The 18,802-nt window shown below is 40.5% G+C and overlaps 1 gene segment (V, D, J or C); it reads right to left on the bottom strand.

Moving 5' to 3' along the window:
- Window positions 1-968: 968 nt before the first annotated feature.
- Window positions 969-1,753, bottom strand: LOC108520830 (Ig heavy chain V-III region 23-like). The segment is given in 2 exon segments: window positions 969-1,507; window positions 1,611-1,753. Coding segments are annotated over 2 exon segments (627 nt in total).
- Between the last annotated feature and the right edge of the window lie 17,049 nt (window positions 1,754-18,802).

Here is an 18,802-nt window from a genome sequence, read left to right on the forward strand (position 1 = left end):
AAAATATCTTCCTTTTCCAGAAAGCAGGAAAAGCAAATGGAAAAATGAGAACAACAACTAAAAAAGACAGTACACGAATTAGGAAAAGAAGCTCCAGATCAGTATCGATGCTGATTTGCATACTTCAGTGTCAAGAGAAGGGTCCAACGAGAAAGCTGTGAGGTTCTACCTGACACTGACCCTGGCCCAGCCTCCCTTTTTGCTGTAATCAGAATCCCTAAAGACTGTTCCTGTTGGGAATCACTCAGGGTGGTGGCAGAAATATTAAAGGGACATATTAGGGAAAGTTATAGGGAATAGTCACAAACCTTTTGGAAGGTTTAAAGGTTACATAGCTTGTAATAATTGAACAGGCTGAGGGCGGCTGGTTCTAACCTTAGAGCATTAGGCATAGGGTAAATACTAGGGTTGATGAACCTCTCGGGGGAGGTCGACCAAGGACACTGCCCCCTAATGGTATTTACTTTAGACCGCAGTCCCTGAGCTTTACTCCTTCATAGAACTACTCTCTTAACATGTTAATTATCCACAAGTGTGTTGACTCGGAGCGTCTGTTGTGAATTCTATACTAAATAAACGCCTGGAGCGCGAGCGGCTCAGGCCGCCGCGGCCATTCTTTACAGGACTCTCCTTGGAGTCAGTAAGTGGCCTCGGGCCCTCCGCTGAACTGGCAAAGTGGAACACCTGTGTCCGTGTGTGTTTCATTCATCCGCCGCCGAATCAGGGCTCTGCAGGGAAACAAGCCCCCGCAGTCGTGCCCTCTTGTGAGGAGCAAACCTCAGTTCTGGTCAGGAATCCTTCTCAGGCTCCTGCTCCTGAGTCTGGACTGGAGAAGACTCAACCAGGAAGGCCTGGAGCATTCACTCAGGACTCTGATCGTGGCGCCACGGGTTGGGAACTTCTCATCTCCTCGAGATAAGGATGTCTGCATTTTGTTCACACGAGAATAGGTTTTCATATTAAAACAATCATTGAAAAATATGTAGAGATGACATTACTAAGCACAGAGTTCTGAACTCAGAGAGGTTCACTAGAGGAACTCTGAAAAGATGGCGTCCCACATCCTGACAGGAAATCAGGCTCCGTGTGCACCGGCCTCTGGGTTGACTCTGATCGGTGGGTCCCGAGCGCCCCTGGTGGCCCGGCGCGCCCCTGCAGGGAGGTTTGTGTCTGGGCTCACACCGACTTCCCCTCACTGTGTCTCTCGCACAGTAATACACGGCCGTGTCCTCGGCTCTCAGGTTGTTCATTTGAAGATACAGCATGTTCTTGGAATTGTCTCTGGAGATGGTGAATCGGCCCTTCACGGAGTCTGCATAGTATGTGCTACCCCCACCACTATTAATAGCTGAGACCCACTCCAGCCCCTTCCCCGGAGCCTGGCGGACCCAGTTCATCCAGTAGCTACTGAAGGTGAAGCCGGAGGCTGCGCAGGAGAGTCTCAGGGACCCCGCAGGCTTTGCCAAGCCGCCCCCAGACTCCACCAGCTGCACCTCACCCTGGACACCTGCAAACAAAAAGACACCAAGGTCAGAAACTGCCACATATATCCACTGTTTCTCTCACTCATGTCCACTCACACTCAATATCTCTATTTCCTCATGAATCACCTTTCAAAATAGCAACAAGGAAAACCCAGCTGAGGCCGAACTCCATGATGAGTCTTCTGTGTTCAGTGCTGACCACAAATGAAAACATCTGGGAATCCCAGGGCTGGGCTCCTCTCCTAGAGCTGCAGAGTCAGAGCTGGGCTGGTTTTCATCAGGAGAGGGAGGGACCTATTTGCATGTCTCCCACTATATAGCAAGCTCTGGGGTGGGACGCTGAGGAGAGGGCAGGGCCCAGGGCGGATGAGAGTGTCCCTGGAGATTTGATGACAATGATTGCATTTGGGAAAATGCTGTCTTACTGTGAAATTGTTCTGTTGATAAACATTTAACAACTATCACATTTTTAATTATGTTTACCTGTGTGTATAAATTATGGTGTTTAGGAGTCAATGGTTTCTTCATTTATAGATGTAAAAGTGAACCCACACATGGAGGGTCTCTGTATGTGTCTGAGGGCTTATATCTGGCATGAGTGAGTGCTAGAATCTGGGCCTATGCTCCTCATAGCAGACCTCAATTGCTCTTTTAACCACCTCTGGGACAGAGCTAAACGTGCCTAGTGTGGTTTGTAAAATCCACTTCCTGTCACGAAAACCTGTCTTATTTTGCTGCGTTTACCTAAAAATATGGAGACAAGGTTCAGACATATAAATATTTAGGTATACCTGACATTTAACATATGTATTTGTTCCTTGCTGTATTTCTTTTTCTGTCGAAAATGTCAGTTGTTTACTTGTAATAAAATTTATAAGTTTTAATTGACAGAAAATAAAATTCAAATATTTAACCTGTACAATAGAAAACACTGAAAAAACCCCTATTTTCAAGAAGGTGACAAGTCAACTCCCCTCAACATTCCTCTTGTTCTCTTATGTTTTTTTGTTTTTCCTCCTTCCCTTATTCTACCATTTCTTTATGAAACTACTGATGTTTTCGTATTTCTTTAGACCAGCATTTATTTTCTAGAATTTATAAGAATGAAATAATATAGTATGTACTCTTATCTATTTGGCTTATTTTTCTCAGTAGAAATACTGAGAATTAAACCTTTTTATTGTGTATGTTTATTTCTTACAAATATTGGGTAGCATTTCAGCAAACAGATGTAGCATAATTTGTTTTTCTATTAAGCTGCTAATTGATAGTTGAATTTTTTATTACTCTAGGTCTTATTAATAATTCTGCTACTCAGCTTCATAATGTACATAAATTATTAATTATACATAACTTATATAAATATGTTTCCCTTTACAAATACAATAACAGATTAAACAAGAGAATGATTAGTTTGGCAAATTTTCTTTAATATTTCAGATCATTGAAGTTATGAGATAAAAAAAACCTGTAAACCAAAGAGTATCGTTGACTAATCTCAATAGATTTAGGAAGTTCATTTTTCCAAGGTTAAGGACATGCCAGTGACACAGCCTCAGGGAGTCCTGAGGATATGTGCCCCAGATTGTGGGGCACAGCTTGGTTATATATAGTTTAGGGGGACATGAGACATTAATCAATATATGTAAGAAGTACATTGGTGGCCGGGCGCGGTGGCTCAAGCCTGTAATCCCAGCACTTTGGGAGGCCGAGACGGGCGGATCACGAGGTCAGGAGATCGAGACCATCCTGGCTAACACGGTGAAACCCCGTCTCTACTAAAAAATACAAAAAACTAGCCGGGCGACGTGGCGGCGCCTGTAGTCCCAGCTACCCGGGAGGCTGAGACAGGAGAATGGCGTGAACCCGGGAGGCAGAGCTTGCAGTGAGCTGAGATCCGGCCATAGCACTCCAGCCTGGGTGACAGAGCGAGACTCCGTCTCAAAAAAAAAAAAAAAAAAAAAAGAAGTACATTGGTTTGGTTCAGAAAGGCAGGATAATTTGAAGTAGGGAGAGAGCTTACAGATCATAGTTAGATGTGAGAAGAATGGTTGCATTCTTTTGAGTTTTTGATTAGCCTTTAACCAAATGCACAATTTGCAGGAATAGTCACATAGGCCTACCATTCATGCAGAGAAACAATAGAGCAAAGGTAACAATCACAGTTGCATTTGACTGACGTGAGCAGAGAAATTATTCTGCCTGTTGTTGGTTCACAAGGGTTTTCCTTGTGGTGAAATTCTGAAGGAGGCATGCAGCTTTTTAAAACCTTGGTAGCTGTCATTTGAGGGAAGGAACGGAGGCATGTTTGCCCAGCTGTTTCCAACTGCACTTTGCCCTTGGGCTTGTGATTTTGGGTCCCAAAATTTATTTTCCTTTCACGCACATGGAAATCTTGGGGGAAACGAGTTCTTGTAGAGAGAACCAAGCAGGAAAGCAGCTGTTAACCTTTTTGTGCACCTCCCTCTGGGGTTGACTGTGATCAGTGGATCCTTAGCATGCCCTGCAGCTGATTTCCCCCATGTATCCCTGGAGGTTTGCATCTGGGCTCACACCGGCTTTTCCTCAGGTGCTTCTCTTGCACAGTAATGTAGTGATGTGTTCTTGGTTTGCAGATTGCCCATTTACTGATACAGCATCTTCTTTATATTGTCTCCGGAGATGATAAATCTAAGACAAATAAATATTCTATCAGACCAATAGATCCTGAAAAAAACTATTTCCAGCACATTATTTCTTCAGTAGACATGTTAGCAGAGTTTCCAGGTGAGTAGCCATATGAAATACATCCAATACCTGAATCTATAAAAAAAAATACAGATTGTCAAAAATGGAAAAGCTAGGTTGAAATTCAGTTTTTACATTTTGTTTTCTTTATAATGTGTGTAAAGCAAGTACAAAATGCCAATATTACATTTTTATAGCATATGTAAGTAGAAACTGAGAAAAAAATGAGAAAATAATACAGATCAGAGCATAACATGCAACCTATCAAGACTGAATTATAAATTTAAAAAATGAGCAGACTAATAAGAGATTGAATCAACTGTCACAAAGCTCCCCGAAAAGGAAAAACCAAGATTAGATGGCTTCATTTGAGAATTTTATTACATATTTAAAAGTTATCGTCAATTCCTTTGAAGCTTGTATGAGACATTGAAGAGCATGTAGCAGTACTGACCCCGTTTTGTGCAACTAGCATTACCACGATGCCAAGTTAGCGACATAAGTTATAAAAAATGAAAATTAGAAGCCAAGGATATAATAAACAAAGATGTGAAAATACTGAAAAAAAAAGTTAGTAAACCAATTTTGACAGTGTATGATAAGAAATAAAACTGGGCTTAATACCTAAGTAATGGGTTGATAGGTGTATCTAACCACCATGGCACATATTTACCTATGGAACAAACCTGCACATACTGCGCATGTACCTCAGAACTTAAAATTTAAAAAGGAAGAAAAACATAATGAAGTTAGATTTATTTCTGGAAGTGATTCAAGAAGTGCAAATCAGCCAATGTGCACTTGCTGAATCACCTCCAGAAATAAATACACCACATTAAGAAAATGTAGAACAAAACGGTGTGGTCATACCAATAGATACACAAAAGCATCTAAGATAATTCAAGCCTTTTATGATAAAATCTCTCGGGTATGAAAAGAGCACACCTCAACATAATAGAGGTCCTGTATGAAAGCCCACTGATCACAACATATGCAAAGGCAAAAAAAAAAAAAAAAAAAAATTAGACATATATAAGGTCAGAAATAGAAAAGTATGCCCACTCTCAAAATTTCTATTCCTCATAGAACTTCTAGTCAAAACTGGAGTAATTAAGCAATAGAAGAACATAAAATTCATTTAATTAAGAAACAAAATTATTTCTGCAAATAGCATGATTTTTTGTTTGAAGGGATAATTTCTTACCTTCATGATCTTTTTAATGATTTTGCATATGCAGAACCTTAAGGGCTCCAACAAAGACATTAGAATTATAAATAAATTAAGTAAATTTGGATGATACATAAACAGCATACAAAAATAAACTGCATTTTTTTACATTAACCACAAGTCATCTAACAGGAAATTTAATAAAACAAGCTAATTCTCAATAGTAATAAAAATAATAACATACATGTGAACAAATTTAAGCACAAGGTTAAGATATTTTTATCCTGAAAATAAGAAAATGCTGAAGAAGAAAATTAAAGAGCACATAAATGGAAAGGAACCTATGTTAATCAATAAGAACAATTAATAGTGTTAAAATGTCAATAGAACCAAAGTAATCTACAGATTCAAAGCAATTTGTATCAAAATCCCAATGGCATGCTTTACAAATACAGAGGAAACATTCTAAAATTTATATGGAATCACAAAGACCCCAGTTAGCCTAAGCAATCCTGACCAAGAACATGGTGTAAGTATCACACTTTGTTCATATTCTAGTACAAATGTATAATAATCAGATAAGTAATGATATAGTTTGGCTGTGGCCCATCCAAATCTCATCTTGAATTTCCAGGTGTTGTGGTAGGTAAATGAATCACTGGGGCAAGTCTATCTCGTGCTATTCTTGTGATAGTGAATAAGTCTCAGGAGAGCTTATAGTTTAAAAAGAGGAGTTCTGCTGGACAAGTTCTCTCTGTTTGCCTGCTGCCATCCATGTAAGATGTGACTTGCTCCTCCTTGCCTTCCACCCTGATTGTGGGGCTTCCCTAGCCACGTGGAACTGTAAGTCCAAATGAGCCTCTTTGTTTTGTACATTGCCCAGTCTAGGGTATGTCTTTATCAGCAGTGTGAAAACGGACTAATACAAGTATTTCACTGAAAAAAAGTACAGATACTTCAATCAATGGAACAGAATACAGAACTTAAAATAAATTCAAAAATAGATGCTCAACTGTTCCTCAAGAAGCAAGCAAAATATGCAAAGGAGAAAAGGTGATCTATTCATTTTTTTGAAAAACTGGATATTCATATGCAGTGGAATGAAACAGTCCCTATCATACATCATATACAAAACTGCACATGTATTAAAGGCAAACATAAGACCAGAAATCATGATACTTACAGAAAAAATGTAAGAACAATATCTGATATTTGTCTTGGATACAATTTTTCAGATAAAACACTGACAATTCAGGTAATAAAATCAAGAATAAATCAGTGGGATATTATCCAGGTATAATCCTTCTGCACAACAACGAAAATAAGTACCAAAATGAGAGGGCTCAGTATGATGTGGGAAACATATTGACAAACAACATATCTGATAAGGGTTAACATACAAACTATGTAGCAGAATCTCATTATTCAGTAACAAAGAGCTAATACATATATACATACATACATATAAATATACATAACTTGATTAAACATGGGAAAGAACCTGAACATACATTTCAAAATTAACATACAAATGATGAAAATGTATATAAAAATGTTCTCAACATCACTAATGAGTAAAATGCAAGTCCAAGTCACAATGAGATATCTCATCATGCCTGTTAGAATGACTCTTATGAAAACCACAAATGATAGCACATTTTAGTGAGAAAATAGAAAATAAAGAACCTATGTACACTTCCTATGAAATGTAAATCTTTGTGAAAAACGGTATGGAGGCTCCTCAGAAAATTTGAAATAGAACTACCATATGACCAAGGAATTCTACTTTGGGCGATGCAGCCAAAATAATTGAAATCAGAATCTTAAAGAGATATCTGCACTGTTATGTTCATTCAGTCATTTTTCACAGTGAAATGGTCAGTTGATGGTAAAAGGGCATGCATTTTCAGTTGTGAAAGTTAAATCCGTTTTGGAGATCTACTGTATTGCACCATGCTTATGACCAACAATACATGCTGTATATTTAAAATTGGTAAGGATTTAGATCTTATGTTTAGTATTCTTACACATACGCACACACAAATAATAAAGAGGCTAAAAAATATTTTGAGATGTTGAATGTGTTTATGGCCTTTATGGTGGTGGTTGTTTTATGGGTATATGCTTATCCTCAAATTTATTGAGTTGCATACATCAAATATGTACATCTTTTAAATATATCACTTATGTTTGAATAAAGGTACTAAAATAATTTTAAGAAAAATATTAATAACATTCATATTCTGTTTTAATTCAAAATGTAAAGTAAATATCCATGAGTACATATTGCTATTAACAGGTGATTTAATAACTAAGACAAATGTGGGAAAATAGAAAAGTATCCCTCAAACAATAACTTGAAACACTTGCGGTGATTCCCCCTTTTTCGAATCAGTGAGCCTTGAATCTCCTCACTTGAGAGTGGCCTTCACTTAGAATATGGAAAACTTAGGTTATGGCTTTGGATTGAGCAACGAGTTTTAGATATAACACCAAAACACCACTCAAATATAAAAAAAAAATCACTGCATCCAAAATTTAAGTTTTATGTGAAAAAAAAAAAAGAAATGCTGTTAAGCGAATTTTTAAAAAGGCACAGATTTGGAGAGAATATTTGAAAATTGCATGTTTGTTAAAGAACTTGTACAGAGAAGATACCAGGATTTTCAAGACAGAACAGTGATAAAACAAACACATGAATGAAATAATGAGATTGTCCTTCTAGACCTCTATTGACTAAAATAGGGGTGGCACCATGTCTGAGAGGCAGGAGATACACAGGAAAACCACTACCATTTCTGAAAGCATGCAGTTTATAGAGCAATTTTTACTTACCACCGTCTCCCTGAAAATCTCCATTTTACATAAGAAAAAGAGGCTGAATTCCCTGTATGTCCTGCATGTCAACATTTCAGAAGATAAAACTGGGTTTCCGATGACCTCAGACCTCGTTTCTCTTTTTTTTTTTTTTGACAGGGTCTGTCTATGTTGACACCAACAGAGCTTACTGCAGTTTCGACCTCCCAGCCCTGGCTCAGGTGAGCCTCCCACATCAGCCTCCCACGTAGCTGGGACTACAGACACATGACCACCATGACTGGCTGATTCTTTGTATTTTCTGTTGAGATGGGGTTTTGTGATTTTGCCCAGGTTGCTGTCAAACTGCTGAGCTCAAGTGACCCACCCACCATGACCTCTCTTGGGTGTCCTTCACAGATAAGTAGCTCATCCCCAGGTTGGCCATTCCTGGATTCCTTAGGTCTGAACTCCAGGCAGACATTCTTCTTAGACAATTGGATTGACTTCAGGATATGGTTGAGTTATTTCTGTTAGGTCCACCCGCTGTAGATTCCACCCCGGCATACCGTTGAATGGCCATCATTTTCTTATCAGGCCCTTCTTCCCTGATTTCCTTGGGGCCAGGTGTGTGGAGGGGCATTGCTACCACATGCTACAGCCACAATCTAGACCACAACAAAAGAGAATAAGGAGCACAACAGCAGTCACGCCCTATGGAAAGCTTTCCCAAGCACTTGGGAGTTGGTTCAACCACATGGTTATAGGGTCATAAGACAGAGATTCTGTAGCTGAAATATGGGTACCCAGGGCCACTATGGCTGGGGTTATCTTCTGAGTGTTATCGGGGATATGTACACAGCATTCTGTTTTAATGTGCAGCTTTCGTTGTGAGCAGCAGTGAAGATGTCTAGGCCATGAGATTTTTGGAAACTGATGTATCTGATTTGGGTGGTGTCAGAGAGAAGAGGAATAGCATTGTAAGTGTCACTGAAGTCCATGGCCATGTGTTTAGCCAGGGACTTAACTGGCAACTGTTCATCAGTTGTTGCCAGCCATCTGGGAGGCAAATGCAAACAATGGGTAAATCCACCAGGCTTCATGCTTGTGGTGGTGTCTGACATTTACATTCTCCCAGTTAGTAGAGCTGGTGTCTGAATGGAACACAATGATCCTGGCAACAAACTACCAGTCCAATTAGAGGGTAGATAAGGCCAGCCATGGGTGTTGTGTGCCCACAGGCATCCCTGAAGTGAGGAGTGGGCTGACATCTGGAGAGAGTCACACTGCCACCCCAGTCACATATCTGTGGTTATTTGGAGAGGTGGGTTACATTGCTGTGGGGGGAGCCATCCCATATTATGGGGTTTAGCTTGAGGCATGCTATTATCACTTCTTTAAATACATAAGGGTGCACAAACCACTGCCTGCATCTGCACTGCCCTCATCAACTGTAGCCCATCATGTACAGCCCACTTCACAGTGGGGTAACATTAACCTGATCCTGTACTACATGGAAAATATGTCACCTCATCTCTTTGATGGGAAACTCATTGCATGAACTGCAGTTGTTTCTAATGGAAATAGGTGAAGATCATTATGCCGAGTACAGAAAAGGTTCCAGAGTCTCAGTTTAGCTGTAGCTACTTGAATGCACCATGGCAGGTCCACAGTGGAGAAGAGAGGCTGCTCTCCACATATCTAATTGTTCATTTTGTTCTTAAGAAAGGCTACCATCTGCCACCACTCAGTCAGTGAAGAAGTTTGCCGCACTCCTTCTGTGGGTGGAAGGTAAGATGTGTAGTGGGCACAAGAAAGGGCAAGACTCATGTCACGTGACTCATGTCACGGCCACTTAACAAGGCACAGGAAGTTGTATTGTTCTGAGAGAGCACCACCCCTGGCGGGGCCCAGTGCCTGGTTTACAACACTGAATGGACTGTCCCCCATTGTGAGTCCATAATGAAAAGATGATCCCTTCCATAAGGGAAGACAAGGACTCCTTATTTAGAAGCATGAGGAGGAGTAGGGTGTGAAATAATGTGACCTGTGTCTCCTGTTATAGGCCCTTCCTCCATGGAGTAGAAAAACTGAACCATCAGAGGCTGGTTTGCCATGTCCAGGGCCATGTAATAATCTACTCACCTGAACACAGGAAGATCCTGTGTCAAGGGCAAGAGCATGTTACTTTGACTCCCACATGAGGGCAAAATATACTGTCCCTTATATTGTCAACCTGGATCCCGATGGTGGCATCATGTCCTTGCATCAGATAAGTATATGCATTGGAGCAACAGGAATGCCCATGTTCATTCAGGGTGTGAATGGCTGCTGGTGAGCGGTGACAGAGCTAGAGACCATGTCTCCTTCTGGAGCTGTTGCTGGAGGTTTCTCTATTTCTTCAATCAGCCCTGTTGCTGTGTGTTGTTTGGCAGGTGGAAATGCCTGTTGATATCCAGGGCCTCCATCCATTCCTGAACTTTGTGTCTAGTGAAGTGTAAGTCCCAGTCACTGTTGATTTTGGTGGAGATGCAGTAGGCTCACTTCACTGCTCCAGTATTTTTATGGTGGTCTTTTGGGTGGCAGCCTTGCTGGGATATGCCTGCATGAGCCTGTTCAACTGTCTGCACAAGTCCAAGCACAGCAGGAGCCCTCAGATAGAGGCAAAGGCCCTATGTAGTCTACCTTCCACCACTGTCCTGGGTTCCAGCCCTGGGTGAGCTGTCCTGTGTCATGCAGCAAGGGTCTGGGGCATTCCTGCACATAGATAGGGCACTGCTGACACATGAGTACTGTGCCATTTTATTGTAGGGGTAGGCCCCAATCCTGCATTATGTTTCAAAGGATATCCTGTCCCCAGTGTCCTATCCTCTTATGTAGCCAGTGGGCCACATTTTCTGTGGGGAGACATCCTGGAGGAGCTCAATACAGGCTAGCTTCTCTGCCTGGTGACTTCATGGTAGCATAGATGTGGAGGCATCCACATCCACATACCGTTATATGCATTCCCCAGATGTGATGGAGAATGTCCTTCCAGATTTCAGTCACTGCCAAAGAGGGCAACCAACCTCCATCCAGTCCTGTGCTTCTCATGTAGTAGCCCTGCATCCTAGCTGCTCCAACTGTGACTCAATGGGGCCAAGGTATAGCTCAGGCCATGGCTTCAGAGCATTCCAGCCCGAATCCTAGGCAACTGCCACTTGGTGTTGAGCTTGTGGGTGTACTGAAGTCAAGAATCCCGGTGTGGGAGCCTCCACCTACATTTTAGCAGATGCATTAAAATGTCTGGATGTCCAGGTAGAAGTTTGCTGCAGGGTCGGGCACTCATGGAGAACATCTGCTAGGGGAGTGCAGAAGGGAAATGTGGGGTTGAAGCCCCCATACAGCGTTCCACCTGGGGCTCTGCCTAGTGGCACTGTGAGAAGACGGCCACCATTCCCCAGACCCTAGAATGGTAGGTTCACTTACAGATTGCACCATGCACCTGGAAAAACCACAGATTCTCAATGCCAGCCTGTGAAAACAGCCAGGAGGAAGGCTGTACCCTGCAAAGTCACAGGGGTGGAGCTGCCCAAGACCATAGGAACCCACCTTGTGCATCAGCATGACCTAGATGTGAAACAAAGCATCAAGGGAGATTATTTTGGAGCTTTCAGATTTTACTGCCTTGCTGAAATTTGGAGTTGCATGTTTGCCTTTAGCCCCTTCATTTTGGACAATTTCTCTTAATTGGAATAGTTTCATGAAATCTGATGGCTTCAAAATTATGGGACTTTGCCTGCACAAGCTCTCTTTGCCTGCTGCCATCCATGTAAAATGTGACTTTCTCCTCCTTGCCTTCCACCATGATTGTGAGGCCTCCCCAACCAGGTGGAACTGTTAATCAATTAAAACTTTTACTTTTGTAAATTGCAGAGTCTCGATTATTTCTTTATCAGATACGTGAAAATGGACTAATACACTTGGTGAATTAAAAAAATAATCCGTGTTCAGATTGTGTGGATGTTTCTTGTAAAAATGGGGGCAATGACTTTCAAGATTTTTACATGGTTGAGCAAAGTCCCAAAGTTTTCTCAATGGTAATCTTTGACCTGTCACTGGAAGCAGAACTCTAATCTCTCTACATATAAGTGGAATCTGGATAGACATAACTGAACATGCAAGGACAACGAAGAATGACATAGCAGAACCCTTATGAGAAATTCTCAAAAATTTTAATTTTCTTCTGAGAAAATGGCCATTCAGAAAGTACACCGGTTGAGAGCCAGTTACATCTAATAGAGGTCATGTTCTGGGAGGTTATTCTTTCCCCTGGGCTGGATCCGTTAGGTGCATCTGGGCCCTGACACCAGGAACTGGAATTTTTATTCCTTAAACAGAAGACACTTCAATAAGGAAGTCATTCCCAGGGGAAGTGCAGAACAAGAAATCGGAGACAGATGTATTCTTGTTTTCCCAGGACATGGTGGAACTCCAGGACAAGGTTACCTCTGAGAGGCTGTGGTCCCTGTAAGGACATCACATCAACTTTGTTTTCTGGAACTTTTGTCTGTTCAGGAAAGCTCAGAAGTGTCACTAAGACCCTTCTTCTGTCCCTACCTGTATTTCAGTAAATTCATGAAAAATTAGTGGTCTCTGACCAGGGAGCATTGCAACCATAACATCGTGAACCTACAGAGTAACATCCCTACACCCAATCTCAAGGAAATGACTGACTCCACTCAATCACCAATTGCTAAATAATTTGTTCTTGTACATTTAGTTAATAAATTTGCTCAGTGCCCATTTCAACAGCCTCTCAGCTGCATCTTAGCAGTGTTTTACAAAATGAACATGTCTCCTTCAGCAAGCAGGAAATATAAAATCACCATGAATTGGTTGAAACTTATGTTGTTAATTCAGAACAAACATACTAAGAAATTAGCCATGTCACAATGTCAGACAGTTTGTACTACTCTAAATGAAATCCCCTGAGCTTTCCAAAGTCAAATTATTCTCTTTCCCTAAAAGTCCTGCCAACCACTAATCTATTTTTATCACTTTAACGTTACCTTTTCTTGAAGGTCTCATGAATGGAATTATACAGTACATAGTCTCTTTTGCCCATCTGCTTTAACTTAACAAAAATAAGTAGTTCTTCCTGAATTAATAGCCACTTTGTTTTTATGGCTGAATAGTGTTAATTGTAGGAGTATAGCACATTTTGAGGACCTACTTACCTGTTTAAATACATCATAATTGCTCTTTTATTTGGCAATTGTGAGTGTTAATTATGACTTGACATTGGACATCTTTTCAGATTTTTGTTTTTCAATCATGCATTCACTTTGGGGAAGTGTTAGTTAAGATTTTCAATGACTTTATAATTCTGTTTTTAGTATTATTTAAGATGATTTTTTACAAGTTTTTTGTATAGTCTAGACACAAGACCTTCCAAGCAGTAAAAAGAATGTGTCTGACTTTAAATAAATTAGCTATATATGTATTCACACACACACACACACACACACACACATTTCTATTATTATACCCTCATGATAGTTGTATATATTTCTATTTCTGAGATATCTATGATGTTTTTATACAGGCATACAATGTGTGATCATCAATGTAAAAAGAAACTTTACAATAAAATGTATAAAACATTGATTAATAAATTAAAGTGGACACAACAAAGTGGAAAAATATTCCTGGTTAGTGTTCTGGAAGAATCAACCATGTTAAAATGTCCATGCAGACAAAGCAATCTACAGAATCAATGCAATTCTCATGAATACTACAATGATATTCTCCACAGAAAAAAAAAATCCATATATATGGATATATATGAATGTATATACACATATATGTGTTTATATATAGACTTATACACAGAATACCCAAAATAGCCAAAGCTATCCTAAGCATACATAGATATATGAAGACACACATTACCTGACTTCAAAATATATTTTTTATGATTGTTATTTTAGTGGATTTAAACATAATCTGTTTAAAACCATGAGAATAACACCGTATTAGGTGAGCATAGCATATAGATAATTGAAATTAATGGAGTCAATTTTATGAATGAAGAGGGTAATTGAGAATGTTCTGTATAAGGCACTTGAGCTAGATTTGATGTGGAGTAATGTCATTTGATGGGGGAGACAGACTAGTTATGCATATTGTAAGCCATGGTACAAAGCAGGCTCACCATGAAAAATTGACCAATGTGTCTGAGTTCAGCAAGGGAGAACACACTCTTATGCAACACGTTATATTAATTGGATTCTTACTTATAGAAAGGCAGCATGGGACAGCAGAAACCTGGGATCTGCTGTGAGCTGGTCTCCCAAGGCTCAAGACATCTCCCTGCAGTGGATGGAGACTTGTCAGCCTGTGCCCAACTTGTGCCACAGCCGAGGGCCCTGACAGGAGACCACCCTGTGGTGTACCTCTAGGGACTAAGTGACTCCCTTTGATAAAGCTCTGTAGGACATCCTGCTTCCAGAAGAGAAAAGAACAAAGACTGGGATGTCCCTAGCAGTTTCTCCCTAACTCAAGATGGTTCATCCTTTGGGAAGAACAGAAGCAAGGCCTGGGCTTTTCCAGGCAGTTCCTCCCTATCTCAGGATGCTGCATTTCCAGAACATTCTACGGTTATTTTTGAGAACTACATTGAGGAAGAAGGAGAACTGGGGTGCTCGAGGCCACCTGGAGAACTGTCCTTCACATGAGACAACCACTTAATTCACAGAGTCCTTTGAGTGATAGGCTGTGAGAGAAGATGAAATAAAAAAACGAGGAGGCGTCATGTGGCCAACCCCACACTTGGGTTCTGCTCCAGGCCCATGCTTTCCAATCTGCTTTGCAAGTGTGGGCCACAAAGAGGTCACTTGTCCCACAGTCAAGCGAGTGAGGAGGTCTCAGTGGTTGGAAGACGATCATTTTCACCTGGCAGGGAGAAGCAGCCTCTGGCTTTGATCGAAAGCCCTTTCCCCGTCTTCCTGTGCGCTGCCTCTGGGCCGCCCCTGGGCTCAGCGGGCCTATGTCGCCCCCTGCAGGACAGAGGCCGCTCTGCCACCGAATGCCCAGGTCCACGTGGCCGGGTGTCCTGGGCTCCGTCCGTGTCCAGGAGCAAGGCCCGTTCGCTCTGGGTCTGTATTTGACGATCTGGGCTTGGAAAAAATGGGAATGCGGATTTGAATTATGGAGCTTTCAGAAAGTTTTCATATGTCTTAATGTCATATCTTCATGTGTTATTTTTGCTGATGGCCTTGATAGACCCCCAAAACTAGACTGACTTCAATAATGGGAGTGATTTGACAAAATTTAAACAGCTGAGTGGTTTTTTAGCAATACTTAAAAAGCTTAAAAATCTTTAACTTAGAAAATGTATTCATTGGACTTTGATTGGACTGGAGTAGAGATGGATGTGGAAGAGTCGGAGGATTGCCTCTGCACACAATGAAATGACTTCCAATGCCTGCCTGCCTGCCTGCCTGCCTGCCTGCCTGCCTGCCTTCCTTCCTTCCTTCCTTCCTTCCTTCCTTCCTTCCTTCCTTCCTTCTTTCTTCCCTTTCCTTTCCCCTTTCTTTTCCCGTTTACATCCTTTGCTTTTTCCTTCTTCTTTTCCATTCCTTCCACTGAGCGAGCACAGATGAACACACAGCTATAAAGCTCAGTAAATCACTATTAGCGTTCTTTATTGTGCCTCCCACCCAGGCAGATCAGGAGGAATTGCTTGTCATATGGAATTCTAATTTTAAGAGAGTGAAACTGTTTATATGCTTATGTATCATTTCTGAATCTTCTGTGATGATACAACTTTTTTAAACCACTTTTTGTTGAATTGTCTTTTATTGAATGTTAAATGTTCTTTCTACATTATTTTGCAAATTCATGATAAGACACTAAGTATAAACTATATTCTTGCAATTGTACTCTGTTCTCTTCGTTTTCTTTTCTTTTCTTTTTTTTTTTTTTTTCTTTTTGAGACCAGAGTTGTTGTGGGAGGCTGGAAGTGCATTTGGCGGATCTCAGCTCACTGAAGTTCACCGTGTTCCGCCATTCTCTGTCAGCTCAGAAGTAGCTGGGACTACAGGTGCGCGCCACCAGCTCGGGCCCGGGCTCATTTTTGTATTTTTAGTAAGAGACAGGGTTTCACGTGGTCTCCGATTCCTGATTGTGATCCGCCGCTCAGGCCTCCCAAGTGCTGGGATTAGGCAGCGTGAGCCACCGCGCCCAGCTCTCTTCGTGTTCTTAATACAATTATTTAAATATAAAAATTATTTAATGATAAATGACTAATATTTATTGTATGTGTTTATGGAATATGATATGTAGTTTTGCTATAGGTGTACATTTTGGAATGGGTAAATCAAGCTACCTAACATGTCCAACACCTCAAAATTTTATCATTTCTCAGTAGGAAAAACTATAATATCTACATTTTTAGCAATTCTGAACTATATAATACCTTGCGGGTATTGTTGTTAGTCTGTGCATAACTTACTCCTTCTGTCCAGTTGGAACATTTTACACTTTGATCAAAACTTCCCCTTTCCCAGTCCATCCTTCCAGTACCTTGTAACCAACATTCTACTCCCTATTTGTGTGATTTTACAATTTAATGCACTACAGTCAACTTAGGAATTATTTTATTCCTGTGTCTGGTTTGTTGCACTTAGATTAAAATCCATTAGATTCATGCATGCTGTCACAAATGCAGAATTTCCTTTTGTTTTAAAGGCTGAACATCACTCCAATGTGTATATACTTGTTGTCTTCATTCATTCACCCAGTGATGGGAATCTAAGATGTTTCCATATTATTACTATTGTAAATAATGCTGCAAGGAATATGGATGTGTGGATATATCACTGACATGCCGATTTCATTTTTTAAAAAATACATGGTCAGTAGTGGCATCGCTGGATACTATCATAGATCTATTTCTGTTTTTTGAAAGGCTTTTATATGTTATTTGTAATTACCTTATAATTTGCATTTTCACTAACAGTGTGCAAAAGTTCTCTTTTCTTCACATCTTCCTCAAATATACTTGTCATTTTTCATCTCTTTGAAGAGTCATTCTAACATCTATGAGGTGATACTTAATTGTGGATTAAATTTAAATTTCTCTAATTATTAGTCATGTTTAGCTTCTTTATGTATCTGTTTTCTAATTGTATTTACTCTTCTGAAAAATGTATATTCAAATCTTTTGGTTATTTTTAATAGGGTCACTTGTTGTTGTCATTTTTGTTGTTGTTGTTACGAAGTGGTTTGGCTCTCTTATATATTTTGGATACATTCCCCTTATCAGATGCCTAATTTTGTAAATTTTTTGCCAAACCTGTGGATTGTTTCTTCATTCTATTAATTATTTTCTTTGATCTGCAGAAGTTTGTAGTCTAATGCAATTCCATTTGCCTATCTTTGCTTTTGTTGTTGTTGCTCAGACCACTGTCTTGGAGCTTGTCCCCTATGTTTAGAAGTTTTACAGTTTCTGTTCTTGTCCAAAGTCACTCATATTCTTTTCCATTGATCTGTGTGTCTATCCCTCAAGCAGTGTCATGGAGACATGATTAATGCATACCCTAAAATAAGTATATATTTTTTTCTAAATAGTAATTGAAAAAAATCAATACCTTAAAAAATGTCACCACGTGTACCTTCCCCTGGGTCTAGGCCGCATTTGTGGTGTGTCCTGAGTGTTCCTGGTGTCCTCCACTATCCTTCAGGGAGGTTTGTGTCTGGGCTCACACTGATGTTCCCTCAATATGCCTCTCATACAGTAACACAGAGCTGTATCCTCTGAGGTCACAGAGCTCAGCTGGAGGAATAACGTTTTTTTCAGTGTGTCACAGGAGATGCTGCTGCGGCTCCAGAAGGATGGGTTGTATTTGATGACTCCAGAATAACCTATTTCTCCCAGCCACTGAAGCCCTTTTCCTAGTGGCTTTTGAATCCAATGCCAGTAGGTACCACTGATTGTTATGGAGAAACCAGAGACAGTGCAGGGGAGGGAGAGGGTCTGAGAGGGCTTCACCAGTCCAGGACCCAACTCCTGCAACTGCACCTGGAACAGGATACCTAGGGACAAGGACAATCAGTTTCTGTCAGTCACCTGCAGTCACAAATATTTCAAAGACCTAGGTGTGACATCTGAAACACTCACTTTGGGTAGCTGTCAACATGCACAGGAGAAGACAGGCCATCTCATTTTCTTTGAGACCACAGCTCTGCCTTCTCCAGAGATTTTCTGTCTTGTCTGAGAAGAGATTCATCAGTTCCCACATGATGAGAGTGAAATTTTACCCAAGAGATTGAAGGGTAATTTGCATGCTTGGAGCCCTGTCCTAACAACTGGGGAGAGACTGATTTCAGGCTTTCCTGAGACTGCCATGGCCCTTCGGGGGCATCTCTTCTCTGGAGCTTTCATAGTATGTATTTCTGCATTTGGAGGGAATTTGATCTTTAAAACACTACGTGTGTTATTTAAGACAATGTAATGGCCCTATTTTGATTTCCCCTTCAAAATAATTAATTATAAATAAAAATTTATAAAATATAGTAGTCTTTCTTTAGTAGTTAGCACTTTAAACAAAAATTATGAAGGAAACAAAATGATTTTGTTCCC

This window comes from Rhinopithecus bieti, unplaced genomic scaffold, assembly GCF_001698545.2.
Source record: "Rhinopithecus bieti isolate Rb0 unplaced genomic scaffold, ASM169854v2 scaffold_55804, whole genome shotgun sequence".
In the NCBI taxonomy this organism is placed as follows: domain Eukaryota; kingdom Metazoa; phylum Chordata; class Mammalia; order Primates; family Cercopithecidae; genus Rhinopithecus; species Rhinopithecus bieti.